Source organism: Sorex araneus, chromosome 4, assembly GCF_027595985.1.
Source record: "Sorex araneus isolate mSorAra2 chromosome 4, mSorAra2.pri, whole genome shotgun sequence".
Lineage (NCBI taxonomy): Eukaryota > Metazoa > Chordata > Mammalia > Eulipotyphla > Soricidae > Sorex > Sorex araneus.
The window spans coordinates 72,886,457-72,909,136 of record NC_073305.1 but is presented as its reverse complement, the minus strand read 5'-3'; the positions used below and the strand labels follow the sequence as shown (position 1 = coordinate 72,909,136).

Genomic DNA, 22,680 nt, shown 5'->3' with positions numbered 1-22,680 from the left:
TTTTTTTTTTTTTTGGTTTTTGGGTCACACCTGGCGATGCACAGGGGTTACTCCTGGCTCTGCACTCAGGAATTACTCCTGGCGGTGCTCAGGGGACCATATGGGATGCTGGGATTTGAACCTGGGTTGGCCGAGTGCAAGGCAAACGAAAGCTGGGCAGTTCTTTAAAGCTTTGGGGGCCACATTTGCCCTTCTGGTGGCTGGCTTAATGGCTGAGTGAGAGCACCAAAAAACAAGACAGCCGGATTCCCACAGGGCCTCATCACGAGAGGTGAGCCGGGACCGGCCTTGTGCTACTGTCCACTGAGCCTATCCAAACTCTGGACGGATGAGGGAAGAGGCCCCAGAGGGGCCAAGGTCACACAGCAAGCGTCAGAGCAGGGGTCAAGACTGGGTTGGGAGGCCAACTGTCTCTTCCTTGGTGCTAAGTGCTCTCTTTCCCACTTTCCCTGCAGTTCCCTCAGTGGCAGGGCCTAGTGTGCCCTGAGGGCAAAGGCTGGGCCTGTACCTTGAGGTAACGCCGGTGGCTCACGTAGGTGTGCACCAGGGACCGGAACTTTACCAGACTCCTCCTCATCTGCTGGTAACGCTGCCTGGAGACCCAGAGGAAGGAGTCTTCAGTGGGTGAGAGACTGGGGGATTGGGAGTCTTCAGGGATGAGAGGAGACTGAGATGAGAGGGTCACTGAATCACACATTTCACTCTGGGGCCCTTCGGTACAAGGGAAACGAGTTTAGGGAGGGCCAAGAGACTTAAGGTAAATTAAACTTCTGGTTTGCTTGTTGCTTGGTCCTAAAATTAGGGGTAGAGGCCTTCATAGATGGACAAATCTGGACAGATTCTCCATCCCCAGGGCCAGGGGTTCTGCCGGAGGATGTCCTAAGTCAGAGACAGAAGTAAAAGCCCCATCCACAGTGGTCTGATGTGCGGCTTGCATGCCTCTGGGAACAAGGCGCTCACTCTACAGGTTCAGGCCTGGCTTCTCCCTACTCCCCTAGAGCCTCCGGGACTCCTGCTGTACCACACCTGGCCAGGTAGCCCCGGGCCCGGCTCTGCAGCAGGATGATCTTGCGGCGTAGGGAGCGGAAGCGCCGGTGGATGAAGAAGCCTCGGAGGCAGCGCTGCAGTGTGAGGGCAGCCAGGTTCAGGACGTGCTCCCGCATGCTCTCCAGCAGCTGGTGCAAGTGCTCCTTCAGGAAGAGCTGAAGAAAGGAGAGGGCACCAGTGGGAGGTCAGGGCTGGGCTGTTTCTATTTCCCTGGGGGCCAGTTCTGGAGCCCCAGAACTTGGTGTGGGCAGGACCTCACCTTGCTAATGCCGACACGGTACATGTTTGGCATGACTGTGCACAGGCGACTCAGCACCGACACACACACATCCCCGCTGGCAGGTACATCATGCTGGAGGGCCACCAGGCAGCGATACCTATAAGGGCCCAGACCCAGTCTGGGGCTAAGGGAGCTGCTCGCATCCTGTCTCCCATAGGCCTAGCCCCAGTAGTGGCTCTAATTAGAGAGAGACTCAATTTGCCTCTGGGGGCTCAGATGCTCTGGATCTGACCGAGAGGCCAGAGCATCGAGGAGTTTGGCAGATGAAGAGCAGGAAAAGGGGAAAAAAAGAAAGAAGAAGAAGAGTACGATGAGGAAGAGGGTGAAGTCTTAAGTAGAAGATGTAGAAAGGAAGTGGACGGAGATGAATGAAGTTAGAGCGAAAGATTTTGGATAGCATGGAAAGGCTGAGAAAGATGAAAAGGAAAGCGAAGAGGAGGAAGAAAGCGGGTAAGGTAAAAAAGAGGAAGAAGGAAATAGATAATGAATAAAGTGACTAAAATCCCAAATGAAGGTCAAGGAAAGAAACCTGTTGGGTGTTGGTCAGACTGTGCAGAGATTTGAAAGCTGCTTTGTTTGTGTTTCTGAAAGGCTGCTGTGACTAAAAACCAAACCTAACCCAGAGTCCCCACATCCAAAGAACAGATCAATAGTCAGCCATGTCACCCATCTTGGAAATCCAGCTTGAGGAAGGAAACACTGACAAATTTTAACAAGTACAGTAAGATTCTCATGCAAAATTTGTAGCATAACTATGACTGGGGAGTGGATCATTTGTGACTACCACTTACACTGAGACAATAACAGCATTTTTACTTTCAGTACAAAAAGACTCTTTGGAAATAAATCCTTACTGTTTTGGAAAAATAAATAAAAGACTAGTAGGTGTCAGAAAATAGTAATAAGTAATTATGGCCGACTAAGACACTTTACTGCCACCTGCTGGTAACTGTAACAGTCATTAAAATCGGTCCTTGGGCATTTCATGGATAAAGTGAAACTGAACTTCTACTGCCCATTACCACGCCCACCACCCGTGAGCCGCATGCGGTGGTCCCGTGTGGTGCACGCCTGAGCTACTGTGCATAGCGAACTCTCTTCTTCCTGGGACCCTGGGGAGAGGGGCTGAGTCATGGTCTGTGGAGCCCAGGAACCACCCTGATAGAGGTACCTGTCGATGAAGAGCTGGAAGGGCAGTCGCACCGGGAAGCCCTCCTTTCGGATCCGCACAGTCTCCAGTACCCCCGAATAGCGCAGCTGTGCCATGACCACATCGGGCTCAAAAAGGCCTGGCTCCTGGGGGAGGACCCAGGTAGAGTCTGCCCGTCTGCACACTGGCCCGACCTGGACCCAGGGTACTGCCAATGCTGGGCTCCACTGCCAATGGAGGGCTGAGTGGGTGGAGCTCCCGAGAGGCAAAGCCGCCCACCCAAAGCAGCACAGCGTGGGGGGAAAGACATGGCCCTCCCAGGGGCCTCTGGTGTCATTTACCTTCTTGTGGTTAGGTTTCAGGCAACGCACGAACAAGGGGTTACACCTGGGAAGGGGTGGGATGAGGGCAGCATGAGGCCCCGGGGAAGGGCAGTATCCACTGGCTGACAGGCCTGGCCTGAGACAGAGGTGCGCGCACCCGTGCGCCTGCGCACTCACAGCTCCATCTTTTCCACCAGATCCAGGAGTGACTGCTGGAACTTGGCTGCAACTGTGTGTGCCTTGTGGAGCCGGGTGACAGAGCTGCTCTTGCCCAGGCGCTGAGGGGTCTGTAGGGTGTGGCTGGAGAAGAGGTGTGCCACCACCTGGGCAGCGAGGTGGTCAGGCACCAAGACAGAGACAAGGGAAGGAGAGGTAGAGATATAACAAAAGAAGTCAGGTCTCCTGCTCAAGGGAGAACATGAGCCCCCCTGATCCCACCTGTCCCCTCTGCAAGGCCACTGTCCACCCAGTGCGCACAGCCCCAAAGGCCAGGTGCTTGGCGCTTCGGTGGGGTCCATGTGGTTTCCTTCCACGTGTGGCCCAAGTGCTCCGTGGGGGCCACTAGACAGAGGAGGAAGTTAGGCAGGGTGTGGGGGAGCACCAGGCTTGTGCTCTATTCCGGGTAGCAAGACTGAACTGTGGCATCCCCGAGCCCAAGGACTCCACATGAAGCCCCCAGGCCCTGAGAAGGTTCTGGGCAAACAGAACAGAGCTCAGCAGTCATGGCTGGGGCTCAGAGAGGGCTCGTGAGAATACCCTGGTGAGTCAGTGGGACAGAACAGGGCTGGGTGGGGATGGCCAGGACGGGCAGGGTGGGGACTTCGGGGAGCAGGCACAGATGGACCGAGCAAAGCTGGCCAGTTCAGGGTTAGGTGAGGGCTGAGGCGGGCTGGCAGCGGGGTGGGGGTCGGTAAAGGGGCCAGTCAGGTGCTCCAGGTGGGACCAGGCTCGCTCACCCGAGTCCGGCTCCGCATGAACAAATCTAGCACATCCTGGCGCACCTGGTCATGGTTCTTGTCCAGGAACTTGTGCACCTGTTATGGGGACACAATGGGATAACTTGGGCTGGAGGCCACCCCACCCCGTCAGCAATGAGAGCCATGGTGAAGGGAAACCCACCCCAGTGCGCATCAGCCTGCCTGCCCCCTGAGTAACCCTGACCGAATCCCCCAGGATGGTCCGGTCCCTTTCCCTCCTGTTCTTAGTCTAAGGGGAGGGGCCCTTAGCCAGGTGATATGCCCAGTCTGGGTTCTGATCTGATCTTCAAAAAAAGACACTGCCTCATGCCTATTCTACAGGTGAGGAAGGTGAGACCCAGTTCAAAACTGAGGTATACATACCCCCAGGGCAGAAATGTGCTTCAGAGAATAGTGATACTATCACTACTGATAACTGCTTCCCACTATTAACCAGGCTTAGTCCTAAACTTGACACAATCACCCCTAGATATGGGTACTATTACTTTATTTATTGCTTTGGTGACACCCAGTGGTGCTCAGGGCCTAGTTCTGACTCTGTGCTTTGGGATCACTCCTGGTGGTGCCCGGGGGGAACATATGAGGTGCTTTAGATGGACCCAGGTCAGCCTCAGATAACTGCCCTATCCGCTGTACCATGTCTCTGACCCAGAGATAATAATAATAGTTATTATCCCTCCAGATGAGAAAATCAAGGCCCAGAGAGGTAGGGCATTTTAGCCAAGGCCACCCTGGCAGGGTCAGACCTGGAGGCGGGTACAAGAGTACGAAATCCAGTGGGGACCCATAGCTCCAGATAGGCATAGGCCCTCTTGGGGCTCACCTGGTAGGTGACTCTGCCTGCGTAGTGCTTGACAGTAAACTCAGGCAGTGGCATCTTGGGTTTGGAGTACAGTGGGTTGGCGCCATGATGGTAATGGCACTTTTGCAGAAACGTGTGATCTGTGGCCTGAGGGCAGAGGAGGGTCAGTGGCAGGAGGGCGGGGTTATCTGGGTACTCTACTCCTGGTCTCGTGGCAAATTCTCCAGTCCTGACTCCAGTCCCTGGCTAGCGCCGAGGAGGAGCAAATCAGTGTGCGTTGGCTGTCGACGCTCAGGGTGAGGGAGTTTCTGGTTCACTGGCCGGCTGCCTCCCTCCAGCCAGCAGCCCATGCTCTCCTCCCACACCCCCACCCATCAGAACTCATGTACAATGGTGTTTTCGAATTGCCGTGGCCTGACCCAGCCCCAATGACCTCTGACTGGAGTGAGAGGTTGGGTGTAGCCCCCAATCCCAGGCAGGGCTAAGAGGAATGCAGGACACAGGCCCGAGGATCATGGTGACTTAGCAACGCTGAGTGAATGACCAGGCTTCCAGGCCCGTGGGTCACCTGTGGGAAGCAGCACTGGTCGTCCAGGATGCGCAGGATGCCATAGGGCTTCAGCGAGATGAGGTTGATGCAAGGCTGGTTGTCGGCAAAGGTGATCTCACGCCAGTCTATCTGCTCCCGCATGTACTCCTCCTGCGGGCAGCCGGGACCAGCCTCCCAGCCACGTCTAGGGCCACTCGCCCAGCCCCCCAGGTTGGTTCCCCCAGAGAGGGCCTGGCCGGGGGCATCTGTTTGCACAGGCTGGTGTCCTGGCAACAGCTACAGGTCCCGCAGAAGGCAAGGAGGACTGCCCAGCACCTCGACACCTCCCCCACTAGGCCTCAGACGCTCAGGGCCCCTGCTGAGAGGCCTCTTCTACCATCCACCTGCCGACCACCTCAGATACACCCTTAAAGAGCCAGCAGGGGGGCAGAGAGAGTATGGCAGGTAGGGCACTCGCCGTGCACATGCTGATCTGGATTCCACCCCCGGCACCCCTGAGCACCACCAGGAGTGAGCTCTGAGTTCAGGGCCAGGAGTAAGCCCTGAGTCCCACTGAGCATGGCCCCCAAATCAACAAAAACCCAAACCAAATCAAAAGAAAACAAAAGAGCCAGAGAGCCTTGTCCATGGCCAAGGAGGGACTCCGCAAGAGAGCAGAGGCCAGCTGCTGCTCACCTGCTCCTCCTGGAAGACAATCTTGTTAAAAAGGTATTGAAGGTTCTCGTTAGCGTAGTTGATGCACAGCTGCTCGAAACTGTTGAAGCTCAGGTCCTGCGGGCGGTGCAGTTAGCAGTGGGTAGACATGAGGCTGGGCCTGGGCTTCCTTGCCCAGTAGGTCATTTGTCCCAGCCCAAGAGCCCTGCCCACCCTCCAGCTCAGGGGCAGTGTCCTCCCTGTCCTCCATGGCCGCAGCTTCAGAAAGCGAGGGCCCCAAGGAGGGGGTTCAATGGCAGGGTATCTGGCTTGCACATGGAAGCTCAAAAATAAAAACATGTAAAACAAAGCTGATGCGCCTCCCACCCGCCCGCCCAGAACTTTCCACTGTGGTCTCTCCACAGAGTGGAGAGTCTAACAGCTGAAGATCCAGCTCTGGAATCTTTGCTAGATTCCAATGCTCTGAACATGTGATCTCAGACAACCCCTTGGTGTCTTAGTTCCCCAGGAGAAACAGGGAGAGTGACACTTCCTCATAGGATGGAAGGACTCATTAATAAAGTATGACAAACAAAATCTGCCGTATAATAGGCTCCATGTAGATATTAGCTGTTACTTAAAAAAAAAGTGGGGGGGTGTCACCAAAAAATAAAGTGGGGGGTGTAGACTCCTGTAGCACCAGATGCCTCTGCCATGGTCCTGATCACATTTGCTTGTCAGTGTCTGTCCCCCACCTCCACCAAACCCCACATGGAGGCTCCCTGTGGGCAGGACCCAGGTCTGGTCCTCTGTGGTGTCCCTGGCACTGCCCTGTTGAGGCCCTTGGGGACTGCAGGAGCACTTCGGTGAGTGAGGATGGGAGACAAGGGAGATGCTAAGCTGGGAGGGGCTCCTGGCCAGGTAACAGGGCATGTGTAGGCAGAGACCTCAGGGGCCTTGGGTCCCCCTCCCCTCATCCACACACAGAGTCCCACCTCAAAGCCATAGATGTCCAGGATGGCAATAGACAGCGTGTCCTGCTGTGGGGACACCAGGGCATTGACCCTGGTGATGAGCCAGCTGAACAACAGAGCATACAAAACCTTGGCAATAGCATCCCTGGGGGAGAGAGGTGGGTGAGTGGAGCACAGCCAGGGCTGCGGGGGACTGTGGAGTCAGTCGGGACAGCTGTGGCCTCACCGGGCATCCACGGCGCTTTCCACGGTCAGGGGCGTGAAGATCTTTTCTCGCATTGTCTCCTGGGGAAAGCCATGGCTTCTTAGTGCTGGCGACACAGACCCCAGGGAGCCCCAGAGGGTGGGACAGTGGGGTGCAGAGACATGGTGCAATGGCCTCAGGCCTGGACACTCCCTGGACACGGAGGAGGCATCCATGCACCTTGGAGAACTGGGTGTTCAGAGGGAGCGAGCACTCCAGGCAGAGGGAAAGGCCTATGCAAAGGTGGGAATGGGGAGTCTCATGCCTCTTGGGACTGAAGATCCAACCCAGAAAGGTGGGGCGAAGGGAGAAGGAGAGGGCAGGGGTCTCCAAAGGGTTGGTTCTATTTAGCCTGGCTGGAGGTGCAAGCCTGGAGTGCTGGGTGTGCAGGACTCACGGTCACTTTGAAGGTGATGGCCTTCTGCAGGCCCTCGGGGGAGATCTGCAGCAGCTCCGCCACAGCCTGGATCTCACGGGCACTCACCACCGAGGCCACCTCCTGGGCACCTGTCTATGTAAAATACCAATGGGAGTGGGTTTTGACAGAAATAAACTGAGTTTAAAGTTCACATTTTAAAGACGGGAGGGAGCAATAGCACAGCGGGTAGGGCGTTTGCCTTGCATGTGGCCGACCTGGGTTCGATTCCTCCATCCCTCTCAGAGAGCCCGGCAAGCTACCGAGAGTATCCCGCCGGCACAGCAGAGCCTGGCAAGCTACCCATGGCGTATTCGATATGCCAAAAACAGTAACAACAAGTCTTACACCAGTTACGGGTGCCCGCTCGAGCAAATCGATGAGCGACAGGACGACAGTGCTACAGTGAGACAGTGTAAGGGCAGAGCAGTGGCTCAATGGGCAGAGCATGTGCTTCGCAAGTGTGAGGCCTGCATTTCACCCCGGCAGCTGCGTGGGCCCCCCCGTACTGTCAATGATACTCCCTCAGCACTACGCTGGTGGGCAGCCCCCAAATACCACTGGGTGTGGCCTCAAAACAAAACATAAAAGCTGAGGATGGAGAGGTAATGCAGCAGGTAGGGCCCTGCCATTCACCCGGCAGACCTGGGCTCAATCTCCAACACCCCAGAGGGCTCCCCGAGCCTGCCAGGAGTGACCCCTGAGTGCAGAGCCAGGAGTAAGCTCTAAGCACTGCTGGGTGGCCCCAAACGTAAAACAGCAACACACAAAAGCCCAAAATATATAAACAAGGTATAATATCCAGGGAAATTTCAAAATAGAGTAATACAAGGGATAAAACATAACAAAGCTAATAATTAAGACAGTGCAGTGATAGATATATAATTCAGAAATAAACAACGGAAAATCTGGAGTTAAGCAAGACTGTATATAGAAATTAAATACTTGCTAATTATGTGTCAAATTGGAAGACTGAGCAACCATGAGACAGTTGGGAAGAAATTAGATTTCTACCTAACACTTTATTGGGCAAAATTCCTGATGAATCATGGGTTTAAATGTTAAAAAAGAATGCACAAAAACCATAAAAACTTAACAAAATTAAATAAAGCTGCTGCTATAATGAGATAGTATTCCTAGAAATAATCATCTATAATATGCAAAAGAAAATTGATAAATGCTTGAAAAAAATATTAATTTTGATGGGTCACAGAAAGAGGTAAATTAGCTTAGTACAAGTTTTGCATTCAGGAGCTGAATTCCACCCTGGCAACATCTGGTCCCCTGAGCACTCCTAGGAGTGATTCTTCAGCACAGAGTTGGGAGTAGCCACTGAGCACCACCAGATGTGGCTCCTCCAAACAAACAAACAAAATATATATATATAAATATATATCACTGTATCACTGTTTCACTGTCATCCTGTTGTTCATCGATTTACTCAAGCGGGCACCAGTAACATCTCTATTCCTCCCAGCCCTGAGATTTTAGCAGCCTCTCCTTACTTGTCTTTCCCAACGACTGGAGGCTCTTTCAGGGTCGGGGGAATAAGACCTATTATATATTATATATATGTATATATTATATGTACATAGGAATATGTATATATATAATATATACAGGGACAAATGGAGACGAATGGAGACATTACTGACACCTGCTCGAGCAAATCGATGAGCAACGGGATGACAAGTGATACAAGTGATAACATATACATACATGTTACATATATATGCAAATATAAATATATATATAAAGTTTGCATGGCAACAAACACTACTACACCACTCAAAAAACCCATAACCTGGGGTCGGAGAGATAGTACAGTGAGTAGACATTTGCACTGCACACGGCCAACCCAAGTTCAATTCCTGGTGTCCCATATGGTCCCCCAAGCACACCAGAGTAACTCCTGAGCACAGAGCCAGAAGTAACTCCAGAGCATCCCCAGGCATCACTCCCCTCTCCCCCGAAAAACAACCCACAAACTGTAAATAAGGTCAAAATATAAAAAACAACCACCAGAAAATATCTTTGGATTCATTCCAGAGGCTAAGGGCTGATTTCCTTAGTACCTGTAAAGAGCTCTCATATATCAAACACAACCGAAAGTGGGGTATGTTTGAAAAAGAACAAAGAACATGGACTCCATGGAAGTGGAAAAACTCAAGGGGACCCTTGAGCATCTGAAAAGATATCTGTGGTATGCTCACACCTCATACTTCTCAAAGTACACATTGCCTAGGTGCAGAATGGAGGCCAGGATGCGGAAGATGCTGTCCTGGTCCTCCCCACTGAAGCCCAGCACCTCCATGGCCGCCAGGAGCCGGCGGAAGTCATCGGCGTCACTCTTCCCTGAGATCTCGCAGTTCCCTCCCTGGACAAGGGCAGAGGCCAGAGGTAGAAGTCAGAGGTCAGAGACAAGGGGGTGGCAGGCAGGACCCCCACCCAGTGTCTGGCCTGAGCTGCCTATTCCAGCTCCTGTTCCATTTTCATGGCAGAAGAACCAACATACCGGGTTCTGTGCTAAATGCCCACATATACATCTTTATTTAACCATAATTACGTCCCCCAAAGAGGTCCGGGTAGCCTCATTTTACAGAGGAGGAACTGAGGGATATTTAGCACCTCTAGCTGCTTATCTCTGTTCAAGGCTCCAGAGAAGAGTTGGGTTGGTGTCATTCCTCTTGCTTTGGATACCAGACACCTGGCACTTTGTGACATGACACCCTAAATCCCACCTCAGACCTCTGTGACCTTTGCTAGTCTTTAGGACACCAGGGCTCAGCTCTCTGCCCACCCAGGTTAACGGGAAACGGGGACTGGCCCTCAGGCTTCTGGAGCTCACCTGGTTAAGATAGTAGTAGGTTTCTGCCTCCTGAAGGCTGAAGGCCTGCCGGAGCTGGGCAGGCAGGCCGGCCAGCAACTCGTAGAAAATGTGGTAGTTCCTCTCATTCTTGGCCTGCAGAGTGAAGGGATGGGTGCATAGAGGGAGCACCCTAACCTAGGTGACCCCTGACACATAGGCTCAGTTATCCTTATAAACACAGACACACGTAAAGGCCCGCAGGTGAGACCGGTGATGTGTGCTCACCAGTCTGGCTGGCACTAGCTGGGCTGGTCTGAGAAGCCCTGGCACACTGTCAAGGAAGGACTTTGGGCAAGATTTTACTGGGCTTGGAGAAACACAAGAGGCTCTTTTCAGACATGCATGGGTCATGCATGCCTAGATACATGTGTGTCCACAGCCCAGCTGTGCCCAGGGGCCTCTTGGTACAATTCACTTGGCAGGAGGTGGAGGAAGGTGAGTACTTGCTGAGTGCAAGGCTCTGTTCCAGGACCTTGCCACATAGCGTGAAGCAAGGCAGAGGAAAGCCCCAAAGCCTCTGCTGGAAGAGACACTCAGCGAAACAGCACGAAACAAAGTCTACCTGCTAGTGGACCAGAGAGAGTACAGCAAGTAGGGCGTTTGCCTCGTAGGCCTCGACCAGGGTTTCATCCCCAGCATCCTACATGATCCCCAGAGTTCACCAGAAGTAATTCCTGAGCACAGAGCCCTGAGTAAGCCCTGAGCACCATCTAATGTTGCCTCCAAGCAAAACAAAACAAAACAAAACCCATCTGCTGGTAAGAAGTGGCCTGGAGAGCTGAGCAGCAAAGGAGCCTGGACCCTTTCTAAAGAGAGTCGCTTCCTGAGTGGCTTGTGCTTTAGACAAGGCCTATGTGTTGGGGTTGTTATTTGGTTGGTTTTGAAACACAACTTGCAATGCTCACGGGTTACTCTTGGCTCTGCACTCAGGAATATAAATAAGCAAATGAGCACCTGACAGTGCTCAGGGGACCATATAGGGGCCCAGGGATCGAACCTGGGTAGGCCGTGTACAAGGCAAATGCCCTACTCACTATATTATTGATCCAGCCTCTGTGTTTTTGGTTTTGGTTTTGAATAAGGGCCACCCCTTCCAATGCTCCACCTGGTGACCCAAGCCTACCAGCTGAGTACTCAGGCCTGGTGATGCTTGGGGTGCTCTGTGGAATATGCTGTGCAAGCCACCAAACTCCCAGCCACACATGTGCCCCCCCGTGCTTTATGACTGGAGCCATCTCCCAAGGTGAGGGGTTCAGTATGCAGGGAAGAGTGGTGTAGATGAGAGGAATAGTAGGTGCACAGGCCCTGAGGCAGGCAAACCCCGGTGTGGCTTTGCTAAGAAGGAAGGAGCAGGCCGCATGCTCAGACAGACCCACAGACATACAGACACACAGACCTGGCCTTCATTCAGCCCTGCAGCTGCCAGGCTCCTCATCCCCAGACTCTGCAAGGCACACCTCTCCCCGCTCCCTCCACCCCCGCGTCTCCTACAAGGCCCAGGAGGGCCTGACTCACCTGAAACACGATTCTGGACTTCTCCAGGAGGTACTGGGAGGTTATGGCACCAGAGATTACACCCCTGGAAGGGACCACAGTCAGCTCACAGGCTTAGAGTGGGCTGCCCTGGCTCATGGGAAGTGTAGCAAGGCCTCCACAAGCCCCTTTGCTATTCTACTCACCCTTCCAGAAAGATCTCCATGAACTTCCCAAAGCGGCTTGAGTTGTCGTTCCTGACAGTTTTGGCATTACCAAATGACTCCAGGAGGGGTGTAGCTTCCAGGATCTGGCCCCACAAGATGTGATCATTGTTCTGGGGTCTGGCTTGTCGAGCACAACTAGGGCTACTCCTAGATTATTTCTAGACACATCTCCCCAAAGATCCCCTTTGTTTTGTCTGTTTGTTTCTGGCTCATACTTAGTGATGCTCAGGGGTTACTCCTGACTCTGCACTCAGGAATCACTCCTGAGCACAGACATGCATTGGTCCAGTGCACAGGGGACTACATGGGGTGCCAGGAAAACCAGACCAAACTCAGACTGGACACATGCAAGGCAAGCACCCTACCTTCTGTACTATCGCTCCAGCCCCAGTGGTCCCCTCTGTGAGGGGCAGCCAGTATCTCCCAGTGTCCTCCAAAGCCCTAATCTCACACTGTCCCTCCAACTCTCACACAGTCCCTGGCATGACAAGTTCTTGGGACATCTCTTCCAAGCACACACACACATACATGAACACATGCTTACACACAAAGTACCTTTATCTTCAGGAATGCCAGGAGGAATATGGAGGAGAGAAGGAGAACAGAAGAGAGTCACTACAGGAAGGACCCCTCCCACAGGACACCCAGTACACCTTCACACTGCAGGGACTGGCCAGCCCGTGGCAGGACAGGCGCCAGGTGAGAGCAGATCCATGGGCCTCAGAGGTACCAGTGTCCAGGCCTGAGGACTCTATGTGGCCACTGGGTAAGGAGGCTGCAGGGTCACCTGCCAAAAGGCTCCAGAGTGCCTTTTCCCCACCCACTCACCACAGCCCAGAAGAGCTTCCCCACTAACTGTGGTCTGCTCCACCCAGGAATCTTCCGGTCAGATGTCCTCCCCTTCTCCCCTCATTCAGGCCTAGAGTCAAGTTCCTGTCATGCCTTTGTGACAGCACAGCCTTTGTCCATGTCCCTGTCTGGGTTGCTGGCACTGTGGCCTCCCAACAGTTCCTTCCCCACACAGACACACCTTCCCCTCCCGCCTATACACAGAACATCACAGCTCGCCTCGCCTCTCTGAGGGTGTCCGCTTGGCACTTTCTGTGGGGGGCTTTCCTGGGCTCCAGGCCTCTCTCAGCACCACAGGAAAATCCTCTCCTCTCTTTGTGCCATGTCTCCCTCACTAGAGCATCAACCTCCACCAGGCTTTGCTTGCACACTCTGGGTCTCTAGCATCCATGCAGGATCTGGAGAGGAGGCCCTCACCTGTCTGCTAAACAAGAAGACAGAGCCCAAGTTTTACTGGCAAGAACAGAGTAGCCCAGGACAAAGGCAATCAGCACCTGCTAGTAAGCAACGTGATGTGCCAGACTCTTTGCCCTCATGATATTACTGTTTACCTTAGGAGGTGGGTATTCAGGTTGTCCTGGTTTCACAGACAAGGAAATTAGGACTTAGAGAGGTGAGGTGATAGGCTGCAGGCTCGAGTTCATGCAAACAAGACAACACATGCTATGACAGCCCAGCAGAACGGTACAGTGTTTCCTCTGGCTGAGACTCCTTCAGGATGAATTCAGGAGGGGCCAGTCCCCATTGAAATAATACCTATTGCCTCCAGGACTGTGCCAGGTCCTTCCATCTAGTCACTGCCCAGGTGTCATTTGGATCCGGGACTTCTATGTCTGTCACACAGAGGACAGACTGGGGCTGAGAGTAGTTTGTGTTCCCCAGTCGGTGAGTGTGAGCCAGCTGGGGCTTTGCCCTGACTGTTCATTCATCTGGGTGCTTCCTGATGGTCCTTGAGGTTTACCATCTTCTTCTCTCTTCTTTAAGCCCAGAACTGGGCAGGGAACACAGCCAGCAGTCAGGGATGGGTGAATGAACACCTGGTCCCATGTGCCTTCCAGACAAGCTCTCAGGAGGAGTGAATCCTATGGCCTGGGGTGTGCAACACCCTGGGGAATACCAATAACATTCCCAGTTGTGGGGAATCCAGAAGAAGGCCAAGGCACCCTGAGACTCCGGCCATGCTGGGAGGGGCAGGGTGTTACTATGGCATCGTCTAGCTTAACTGACAGAAGGAAGGCTGCAAATGCCTGGTATGGAAGCCAAGGCGAAGGACACTGTTTAGCACCTGAATGCAACCATGGGTGAGACTGACCCTAAAGGAGTAGGGCAGAGCCTTCTTCCTGACCCTGGACTCTGGGTCCCACCTCCTAACTTTGGAAGGAGCTCCTGGCTATAAAGTATGGGCTGACATCCCCACTGAGGGCTAAGCTGCCTTCCCCACATGCAGATCACCTGCCAAGACCACCACTGGCTGGGACATTGGGGCCACTCGTACCCTGGTAAATGGAGTCAATCCGGAGACTGCCTTTGCCTTCGGTTTCTGATCCCTGCACCCCAGGATCCGAGTGTACACACGGCTTCCCACCAACTCTGCCTAGAATCTTCTGTGGGCCCAGCCCCCGCCCTCTCAGTGGCACCTTTAACCTTGTCTCTTGGAGAATATCAGGGAACCTGCTGAGATCCTGGAGACACGGTCAGACCCACCTGCTGCATGATGCCTCGTTTCTGGTTCATGGCGGCCAGGTAGCGTAGAATCAACTTCGTGGCCTCTGTTTTCCCAGAGCCACTCTCTCCACTGACCAGACAAAGGGGAAGGACAGCTTGAGCTTATTCACTGCTCTTGGGGACTTCCCAAGAACCCACCATAAAGAAAGGGCCAGTGGGCAGGTGGGCCAGTCCAGAGGTAGCAGGTGATTTCCCAGCCCAATGGCAGGGATGGCCTCATGTTGCCCAAAGGTGTCCCCAAATATTCCCCCACACACACCTCACCAGACCCTCTGCTTACCTGATGATTATGCACTGGTTCTGTTTGGCATCAAGCATTTTGGCGAAGGCAAGATTTGCAATTGCAAAGAGGTGCCTAGAGAGATAGGATGAAGGGATGAAGGCCTCGCTGCCTCTGGGCCCAAATTCTTGGAGGGAAAGTCTAGAATGTGAAGGTGGGGGTAGGAGGCACATATGTCCAGCAAAGCAGTCAAGCCTGCTCCTCCCGTCAACCTCTTGAGGAAGTGGCTCCTGACCCCCCATTGTGGTCTGGGCCATGGTAGCTCCAGCCTAGAGGGCCGTGGCCAGTCCCAGGAAGATTGCCATGCTGAGCAGGCAGCCTGTGTGCCACCATCAGCCCCAAGCCATGGCTGGTGGGAGCCAGGGGCTTATGGGCCTCAGCCAGGGACCCAGAAGACTCAGGGCAGACTCCCGCCCCCACCTGAAAAACACTTACGGAGGATTCTCTCCCAGGGCCTTCCCTCTGTACTGCTGCACCTGCTCCAGCCCGTAGATTCCAAACATTCGGTATGGATTCACTGACACCAGGATGCTGCCGATGTACGTCTGTGGGGCAGGCAGCGGCTCCAGTGCTGCTGCTGCCTCATATGGCCTCTGGGACCCTCTCCTGCTCCTGGAAGTCTGGAGCCCTGGTTCCATCAACTGTCTGGCCTCAGTGTTTGAGCCAGGAACCTTCTAAGGACCCAAGGGGTCAGCTGTTCTGTTGTGGAATTTGGGGCACTGCACTAGGCTGAGGCTGTCCGACTCTTGCAGTGAGTGAATCTGCACAGCCACGAGCCTGCAAGTGTATCTGTGCTGGCTGCTGCCTGCTTCGTCCACTCAGAGGCCTCAGGCTCAGGCTGGGTCAGAGCACCAGGTTGAGGGGGAGAGAGTTTCGAGGACAGGGGGAGTCTCAGGTGACCAGAGCCCTTCAAGATCTCTGGTCTCCTATTCTGTCATCCTGCTGCTTCTGGCCACCCCGCTCCTGGAATGCAGCCCATAGATTCTACGACTCCATAAGGAGGTATATTTCTGGGTCTCCTGTATCCGGGTCTCTACCCTTGGCACCATCATTTATTTTTAAGACTTTGGATTTGCGAGCTCCAGCTTCAAGGATTCTATGATCAAATGCTATGAACCCTTGAGTTCAAACCAGAGGCAACACAGGCCTGGGATCTGAAAGGAGAGATCTGGGCTTCCCACTTTTATCCAAGGAGATAGGGAAGTGGCCAGCTTCCTTCCCTGGGCCCAGAGCAGAACCAGTCCCAGGACTTACGTAGATGAGGTCCCGTTCAAATCTGGTCTTGAGATTGGACAGCACAGTAGCCTCCTGGAGATCTCTGGAAGGGCATGGAGAGGACAGTCAGCAACTCAGGATCAGAGCTGGCTGCTATACAGAGTATGCCCTCCCCCTAGTGCAGAGACTTGGTCAGAAAGGCCTTAGTTCAAATCCCATTTCTGACACAGGCAAAGCCCAGTGCCTTGTGTACCTTCACATCTCACCCACACTTGATGGGCTGGGGGGGGGGGACTTTTGTTAAGTTACTTAATTGCTTTTACCTCAGCTTTTCAATATGTCCAATCGATATGATGATCTTTGTTAAATTACTTGTGAAACCTTTGTCAAGTTACTTAATTGCTTTTGCCTCAGCTTCTCCATCTGTCCAATGGGTATGATGATCATTGTACCTACCTCACTGGACGTGGGATGCCTCAGGTAGCAGACATGGGGGTGAAGTCATCATGACTGGACCGTGATCTTGATCAGCATAGCCCTTATATTTTGGGTACTTCCAACCCGTTGGCGTCCTCACAAGAACCCCTCCCTGCCCCCCGCACCCCCATCTTGTGGATGAAAGATGAAGGCACACAGAGGCACGGGGCTTTGCCTGAGCTCCTCCAACTGGTTGGAGGTAGGGCTGAGGTTTCGGATGGGCACATTTCAGACATTGCGCCCTCCTAGCTCAGCAGGAAGATGAGTCTGTAAATGTTCCCGAAGGTGAGAGGTGTTCCAGGAAGGAGGAGGTGCTCTGATGGGGCTGCGGTGACTCCTCGCTGCCCCTGCCCCCTGCACTCACTCCAGCTGTGTCATGTCCTCCACACCATCCTCGCTGCACTGCTCACGGGACCGCGCGGACGGCAGGTTGCGGATGGAGTGCATCTGTGAGAGAGAGGCTTGCTTGGCCTGGCTGGCCCGCAATGGAGACCTCCCTCCTTTGCTCAGGCCTGCTCGGTGCTGCTGGCCTCCTGGCTGTGAAGGGCCATGGCCTGCCTGGGGATTTCGCTGGCTGCCCTCACCTACAGGACACACGCTGCCCTCCGTGTGCCCAGTCCCCATGGCAGAGGCTCTTGTGTTCCCAGGTGGACATGGCACATACGCACACGCGCGCGCACACACACACACACACACACATACACACACACACACGTGCTATGCTGCTTTGGACTGCCCAGAAACCCTCCCAATCACACGCTCCCCCAGAACTGACCCCCCGGCCCTTTCTCCAGGGCCCCCATGTCTATGCTTATGTGACATCTCAATAAACATTTCTATTTTGGTGCATGAGGCCTTCAGGAGGGCCAAGACAGAAATGTTCCCATTCAGCACCCCACCCATGTATCCAGCCAGTGGCAACACGGAGACTCCAAAACACAGAGCCACATACAAGAGAAGTTCCAGCTTCCACCCCCCCATCTCTATCCTGTCCCCCAACACACACACACACACACTCATGGTCAGACATGCAGGCCTGTAGGGCCTGGCACACACATGTACACACACGCTCCTCTCCTCCTAACATGTTCTCATGTGTAGGGGCAGCTGGTGGTCTCAAGAGAAAAGTTCTGGTGCCAAAGTCCTGATGCTGCTCTCTGGGCTGTAGAACCTCTGCGGTGCCCATCTCAAGGCACAACTAGGACCCCAGGGATGCCACGTCTGCCAATACAGTGGCACACATGTATATCTGCACATGCTCCTCTTGTTTGTCTGAGCACGCATGTCAGGCAGCAAGCAGGGGTGTGACCTGCATGGCTTTGAGCCCGCATGCTCCCTGACCTTCCGGTCTCTCCCATCTAGCCTACACCCACCCTGAGCAGGCCAGGAAAGGGAATACCAGGAGGAGCCCCATGTGCTGCCTGCTTGTCAGGCTGCTAAGTAGGGCACAGCAAGTATCACCCTTGAGGCCCTGGCCTCCTGCCCACCCGCCAGCCTGTGTGCGCCAGTGGCCGCAAACCCTAAATAATTCAGCCACTCACGTATTCCAGGGTAAGGAGGGCCCAGGCATCCTTGCCCCTCACCCCTGGGCACCTTGCGCCCTGCTCCCGCAATGCTGCAGCCCACACGGCACGAGGCACCCGCCGCCGTGGCCAGGGCCCCCCCAGCAGCCAGGCTGCCCCGCTGGCCATGACAGGACCCGGCTGGCTGCCTGCTCCATGGGGCATGGTCTGCAGAGGCTGAGAAACGCGTGCAGGACTGTGGGCCCCGCCTACACTAGGCGTCCCGGAGGAGGATCCGGTGACCACCCCCCTCCACCGAGGGCCACCAGTGGCAGGCTCGCATTCCACCATGAGCATGGCAGCCAGGCACGGGGCTGGCACACCAGAGACAAGCTGCCTGGCCCACACTTCACCCAGGGCCCCAGTCCGGTTTCTGTCCAGCCTTCTGCAGCTGTTTTACGGGTGCAATGGGGAACCTGGAAACGCGGTTTCTGAACCCCTTGTCCTTGTCCTCAGTTCAGAATGCTGAAGCCCAGGAGACAGCCCTGATGCAGGAGCCCCAAAGAGAGATAGGTAGAAGATTCCAATTTAGTGGCAGGTCAGTGGGAGACATAGGAAATGAATGAACATGGACTGGCTTGAGTCCTGCAATTTTGCTCTTAGTGGAAATCCCTGAGGGGCAGCGGAGAGGATGCAGTTTCCCACAGCTCTGCCACAGTCTACCTATGCTCACCAGCTAGTCCAGTCCTGAGACTGAGAGCCTGAGGGTCTTCTCCCCAAGCTACAGACAGGAAGACTGAGACTGAGCCACCCACCACCCATCTCCTGCACTGTTTTCCAGGAATCCTCACTTCCCCTCCCTCCCAACTGTCCCCCCATACCTTGTTCCAGCTTTTGAGACCAATCTCTTCCCAGGTGCTCCCCTGGGGCAGGCAGGAAGTTCCCGGGCCCAGGCTGCAGGACTTGAGGTTGGAGGGTCCTTGCAGAAAAGGTTGGTGGGCTTTCACTCTCATCCAGAGGCAGGACCAGAGCAGATTCCAGGCTCTCGGCTTGGGGCCAGGTCCTGAGGCCTGGGGCAGCTGGATAGAGGGCTGCAGGGCGGCACCAATTCTCTGAACAGAACCCACCTTGTGCACCTGAGGCGTGACCACAGCGAAACGACTGGGCACTGCCCGATGCTGCGCACCTGCTTTGGGCAGGGGGGCTGGGGTCCCAGTGGGTGCCAAAGGGGCCAGAACACTGGGTAGTGTCCCCCAGCGGCGCCATGGGGGGCATGAGGCCCTTGTCTGGTCATATGTGGCCAGTGGTTGGGAGAGGCTGAGCCTTAGTGCCTTCTGCTCTGGGTGAGAATCCTTGGGGGGTGACTGGTCGGGGTACTCAGGTTCTTTCGGCGTTTGAGAGTCCCCTTCCACCTCTTGAGGTGGGGCAGTCTCCTCTGGCTTCCCTGGGTTGGGGCGGGCGGACTTGACCAGCTGTCCGGGACCTGGCTCATGGTGTCCGCCCAGGATGACACTGGTGGAGTCAGAGGCTGGGTTTTCCGAGTGGGAAGCAGGGGACGGCACTGGGCCTACGTGCTGGAGGAAGGGGTTTTCCGGCACTGGGGATGGCCTGGAAAAGCCTCGGCGGCTGCTGGGACCTCCTGGCCAGGGCGAAGGGGGCCGCTGAGCAGAAGGCATGTCCACGTCCCAGCTGGGAGCTAGTGGCGGCACTGTCCAGGGTGTCTCTGCATCCTCTGGCTGATTCTCTCGGGGCTCTCGGGCAGCCGCCGGCCAGGCCCCAGGCCCCAGAGGCAGGTGGAAGGGCTGGCGCACGCGGGGTTTCACGGCCCTGGTGGGGGGCTCGCTGAGACGGCGCCACGTGTGCGGGAGGCGTGACGGCAGGTTGAGTGAGCCACTCCTGGCGCTGGGGCCCAGCAGGGCTGGCGGGGAGCCCGGCCGCGGGGAGCTGAGCACCGGCGAGCGGGGTGGGCCCAGGCGCGCTGAGGCGCGGCGCGGGATGGGCTCCCGCAGCGAGTGCGGGCGGCGCAGCGGGGGCGAGAAGGGAGGCTGGAAGGGGCCGGAGCGGATGGAGGGCTGCGGAGAGGCGAGCCCCGTGGGCGAGCGATAGCCCAGGCCGGGCAGGCTCCTCAGCGAAGGCTGGGGCGAGGGCCGGGGCGACCAGGCCCGCCTGCGCGACGCCCGCGGGGAGGGCCCGGGCAGGCCGAATGGAACCGGCCGTCGGGAGCCGCGGAAGGAGGGCCCGAGGCCGGGGCCGGCCAGCAGCTCGGGAGGCAGCTCGGGCCGCGCGGGCGGGGGCTCGGCGAAGGCCCACCAGCCGGGCAGGGGCGCGAGGGGCACGTGCGCGGGGGCGGCCCAGGCTGGCGACAGCGGCGGCCCCGAGGGCGCGGGCGGGGGCGCGGCGAGCGCGCTCCAGTGCGGCAGGGGCTGCGCGGGCGCGGGGCCGGGCGCGCCGTGGGAGTTGTTGTTGTTGCGCGCCCGCGCCTGGGCGCGCCGGAGCACGACGGGCGTGCCGGACCGCTCGGCATCCATGCCCGCCAGCTTGTAGCCGAAACGCTTGTAGGCCGCCTCGCGCGCCGCGGGGCCGCCCAGCCGGGCCTTCTGGCTGCCCCGGGGCCGCGGGGCCGGCGGCTGCTCCGACAGCGTCTTCCTGAGGAAGCGTGCCAGGGAGGTGGCCGGGCGAGGCGGCGGCCGGTCGAACGCGGGGCCGAAGCCCAGGCCGCGGGGGGCGCCGAAGGCCGACAGGGCGCGCTGGAGGTGCCGCTGGCGGGGGGTCAGAATGCCCCAGAAGGGGTGGCCATAGGGCACCGCGGGCACCGGGGGCAGCTCCTCCTCCTCCTCCTCTTCATCCGCGTCCCCCAGGGGCAGAGGGATGTCCAAGGAGGGGGGCAGGGGCACGTCCAGCTTCTCCTTCCCGAACAGCTTCACCTGGGGCCGCGGGAAGAGGCGGAACCTGCGGATGAGGGACAGCTTGGACCTGGACGGCCTGTCCATGCCTTGCTGCTCGAAGAAGGCGGCGCTGGGCAGGCGGAAGGACGTGCGGGGTCGCTCCCCGCCCGCCTCCTCAGGCTCCTCCAGCTCCGCGATGTCGTCCATGGGGTGGGCGTAGGGGTTGTGGGGGGACAGGATGGGCGGCGGCACCCAGGGGTAGGCGAAGGCCGGCTCCTCGGGGTAGAGGTGGGGCGCTTCCGGCGCGTAGACGGCCTGGTCCCCGCCGTACACGCCCCGCCCGTAGGTGGCGCCGTAGGGGTCCAGGTAGGGGTCCGTGTAGGGCCCCCCGTACTGGAGGTCGTAGGGCGGGTAGGGCGCCTCGAGAGGCGTGTAGGGGTCCAGGGAGTGGCCGTACGGGTATGCCTCGCCCCCGTAGCCGTCGTAGTAGCCGTAGGGAGCCCCGTACCCGGCCGGGGCAGCGTAGGGGGGCTCATAGTCCTCGTAGCCGTAGGTGGTGTAGAAGGGGCCGCCGTAGACGTCGGGGTGGTAGTAGCTGTAGGGGTCGTGGGGCGGGAATCCGCGGAGGTAGTCCCCGTAGGGCGGCCAGGCCAGGCCGTAGGGGCCGTGGGGGTCGTAGGAGCCCAAGGGGCCGTAGGGGTCGTAGGGGTCGTAGGGGCCGTAGGGGCCGTAGGGGCCGTGGGGGCCGTGGGGGCCGTGGGGGCCGGCCGCGTAGGGCGCCTGCTCCTCCTCGTACTGGCTGAGCGACCGCAGGTCGTAGTAGTCGTCGCCCTCGCGGTGGTAGTCGTAGTACTCGCCCAGGTCCTGGAAGCCCTCGAGCCCGTACAGGGACCTGCGGGAGCCCGCGTGCCGGAACGGGGCCTCGTCTTCGAAGGGCAGGAAGCCCACGGGCTCCCCCGACGCGTAGATGCTGCTGCCGCGTGGGAAGCGGCGCAGGCGGCCGCCGTGCCGCAGGATCTCGGCGCCCGACGGGAAGGGCAGCTTGCTGGAGCCCGCGCGGGGGCCGGGCCGCCGGAGCCAAGCGTCCAGCGCGGCCTGCTCGCTGCCCGACTCCTCGGCCTTCCTGAGGAGGAGCTTCCTGGTGAGCCAGTTGACGGCGGTGGACGCCTTGCTGAGGGAGCGGGCCCGCGGGCGCAGGCGGCCGTAGCCGCGGCGGCCGGGGAAGCGGATGACCATGAAGGATGGCTTCTTGCCCTTCATGGCCCGCTTCTTCTTGCCCACGCGCATCTGCGTCATGAGCTTCGACGTGGACTTGAGCACCGTGCGCGCCTTCTTCTTGCGCTTGGTCTTCTGCGGGCCGGTGTGGAGGCCCCAGAAGAAGGCCGACGCACTCCGGAACTGGCCCTTCTTGGAAACCTTGGGCGTGCGGTCTCGGAAGCCCATGAACAGCCGCGACGTCCCCTTCAGGCTCCGTTTGGGCTTCTCCGGCTCTGGGGCCTTCTTCCCCTTCTTCCCCTTCTTGGCTTTCTTCTCTTCATCCTCCTCCTTCGCCATGGTGGACACCTGCTCCCCACTGGGCCTGGGGTCAGGGAGCTCAAGGGCCTCGGAGACACAGGACCCGCTGGGCCTGAGACGACTGGACACACAGCCTCCTCAGACTCCAGCAGCCGGGACTGGCCCAGGTGGCTCAGGCAGGGACAGCCAAACTTCTGGCGGGACCCAGATTCTGAGAGGGTGGATCCATAATTCATCTCCTTTAGACTCGCCTTGAGTTTCACCTTCG

The 22,680-nt window shown here is 57.0% G+C and overlaps 1 protein-coding gene across 1 annotated transcript in view; it reads right to left on the bottom strand.

Moving 5' to 3' along the window:
• Positions 1-22,451, bottom strand: part of MYO15A (myosin XVA) — a 49,903-nt gene extending 27,452 nt beyond the window's left edge. The window contains exons 1-25 of the mRNA XM_055135758.1: positions 21,661-22,451; positions 18,894-21,567; positions 16,875-16,957; positions 16,073-16,136; positions 15,254-15,363; positions 14,819-14,893; positions 14,518-14,608; positions 12,520-12,525; positions 11,944-12,047; positions 11,780-11,843; positions 10,244-10,357; positions 9,611-9,772; positions 7,378-7,491; positions 6,963-7,021; positions 6,758-6,881; positions 5,805-5,900; positions 5,148-5,279; positions 4,601-4,726; positions 3,757-3,834; positions 2,978-3,123; positions 2,819-2,864; positions 2,499-2,623; positions 1,307-1,424; positions 1,027-1,202; positions 509-593 (exon numbers count right to left, since the gene is read on the bottom strand). Coding sequence (XP_054991733.1) covers positions 509-593; positions 1,027-1,202; positions 1,307-1,424; positions 2,499-2,623; positions 2,819-2,864; positions 2,978-3,123; positions 3,757-3,834; positions 4,601-4,726; positions 5,148-5,279; positions 5,805-5,900; positions 6,758-6,881; positions 6,963-7,021; positions 7,378-7,491; positions 9,611-9,772; positions 10,244-10,357; positions 11,780-11,843; positions 11,944-12,047; positions 12,520-12,525; positions 14,518-14,608; positions 14,819-14,893; positions 15,254-15,363; positions 16,073-16,136; positions 16,875-16,957; positions 18,894-21,567; positions 21,661-22,451 — 5,763 coding nt within the window. The remainder of the gene's footprint in view (positions 1-508; positions 594-1,026; positions 1,203-1,306; positions 1,425-2,498; positions 2,624-2,818; positions 2,865-2,977; positions 3,124-3,756; positions 3,835-4,600; positions 4,727-5,147; positions 5,280-5,804; positions 5,901-6,757; positions 6,882-6,962; positions 7,022-7,377; positions 7,492-9,610; positions 9,773-10,243; positions 10,358-11,779; positions 11,844-11,943; positions 12,048-12,519; positions 12,526-14,517; positions 14,609-14,818; positions 14,894-15,253; positions 15,364-16,072; positions 16,137-16,874; positions 16,958-18,893; positions 21,568-21,660) is intronic.
• Positions 22,452-22,680: the final 229 nt, after the last annotated feature.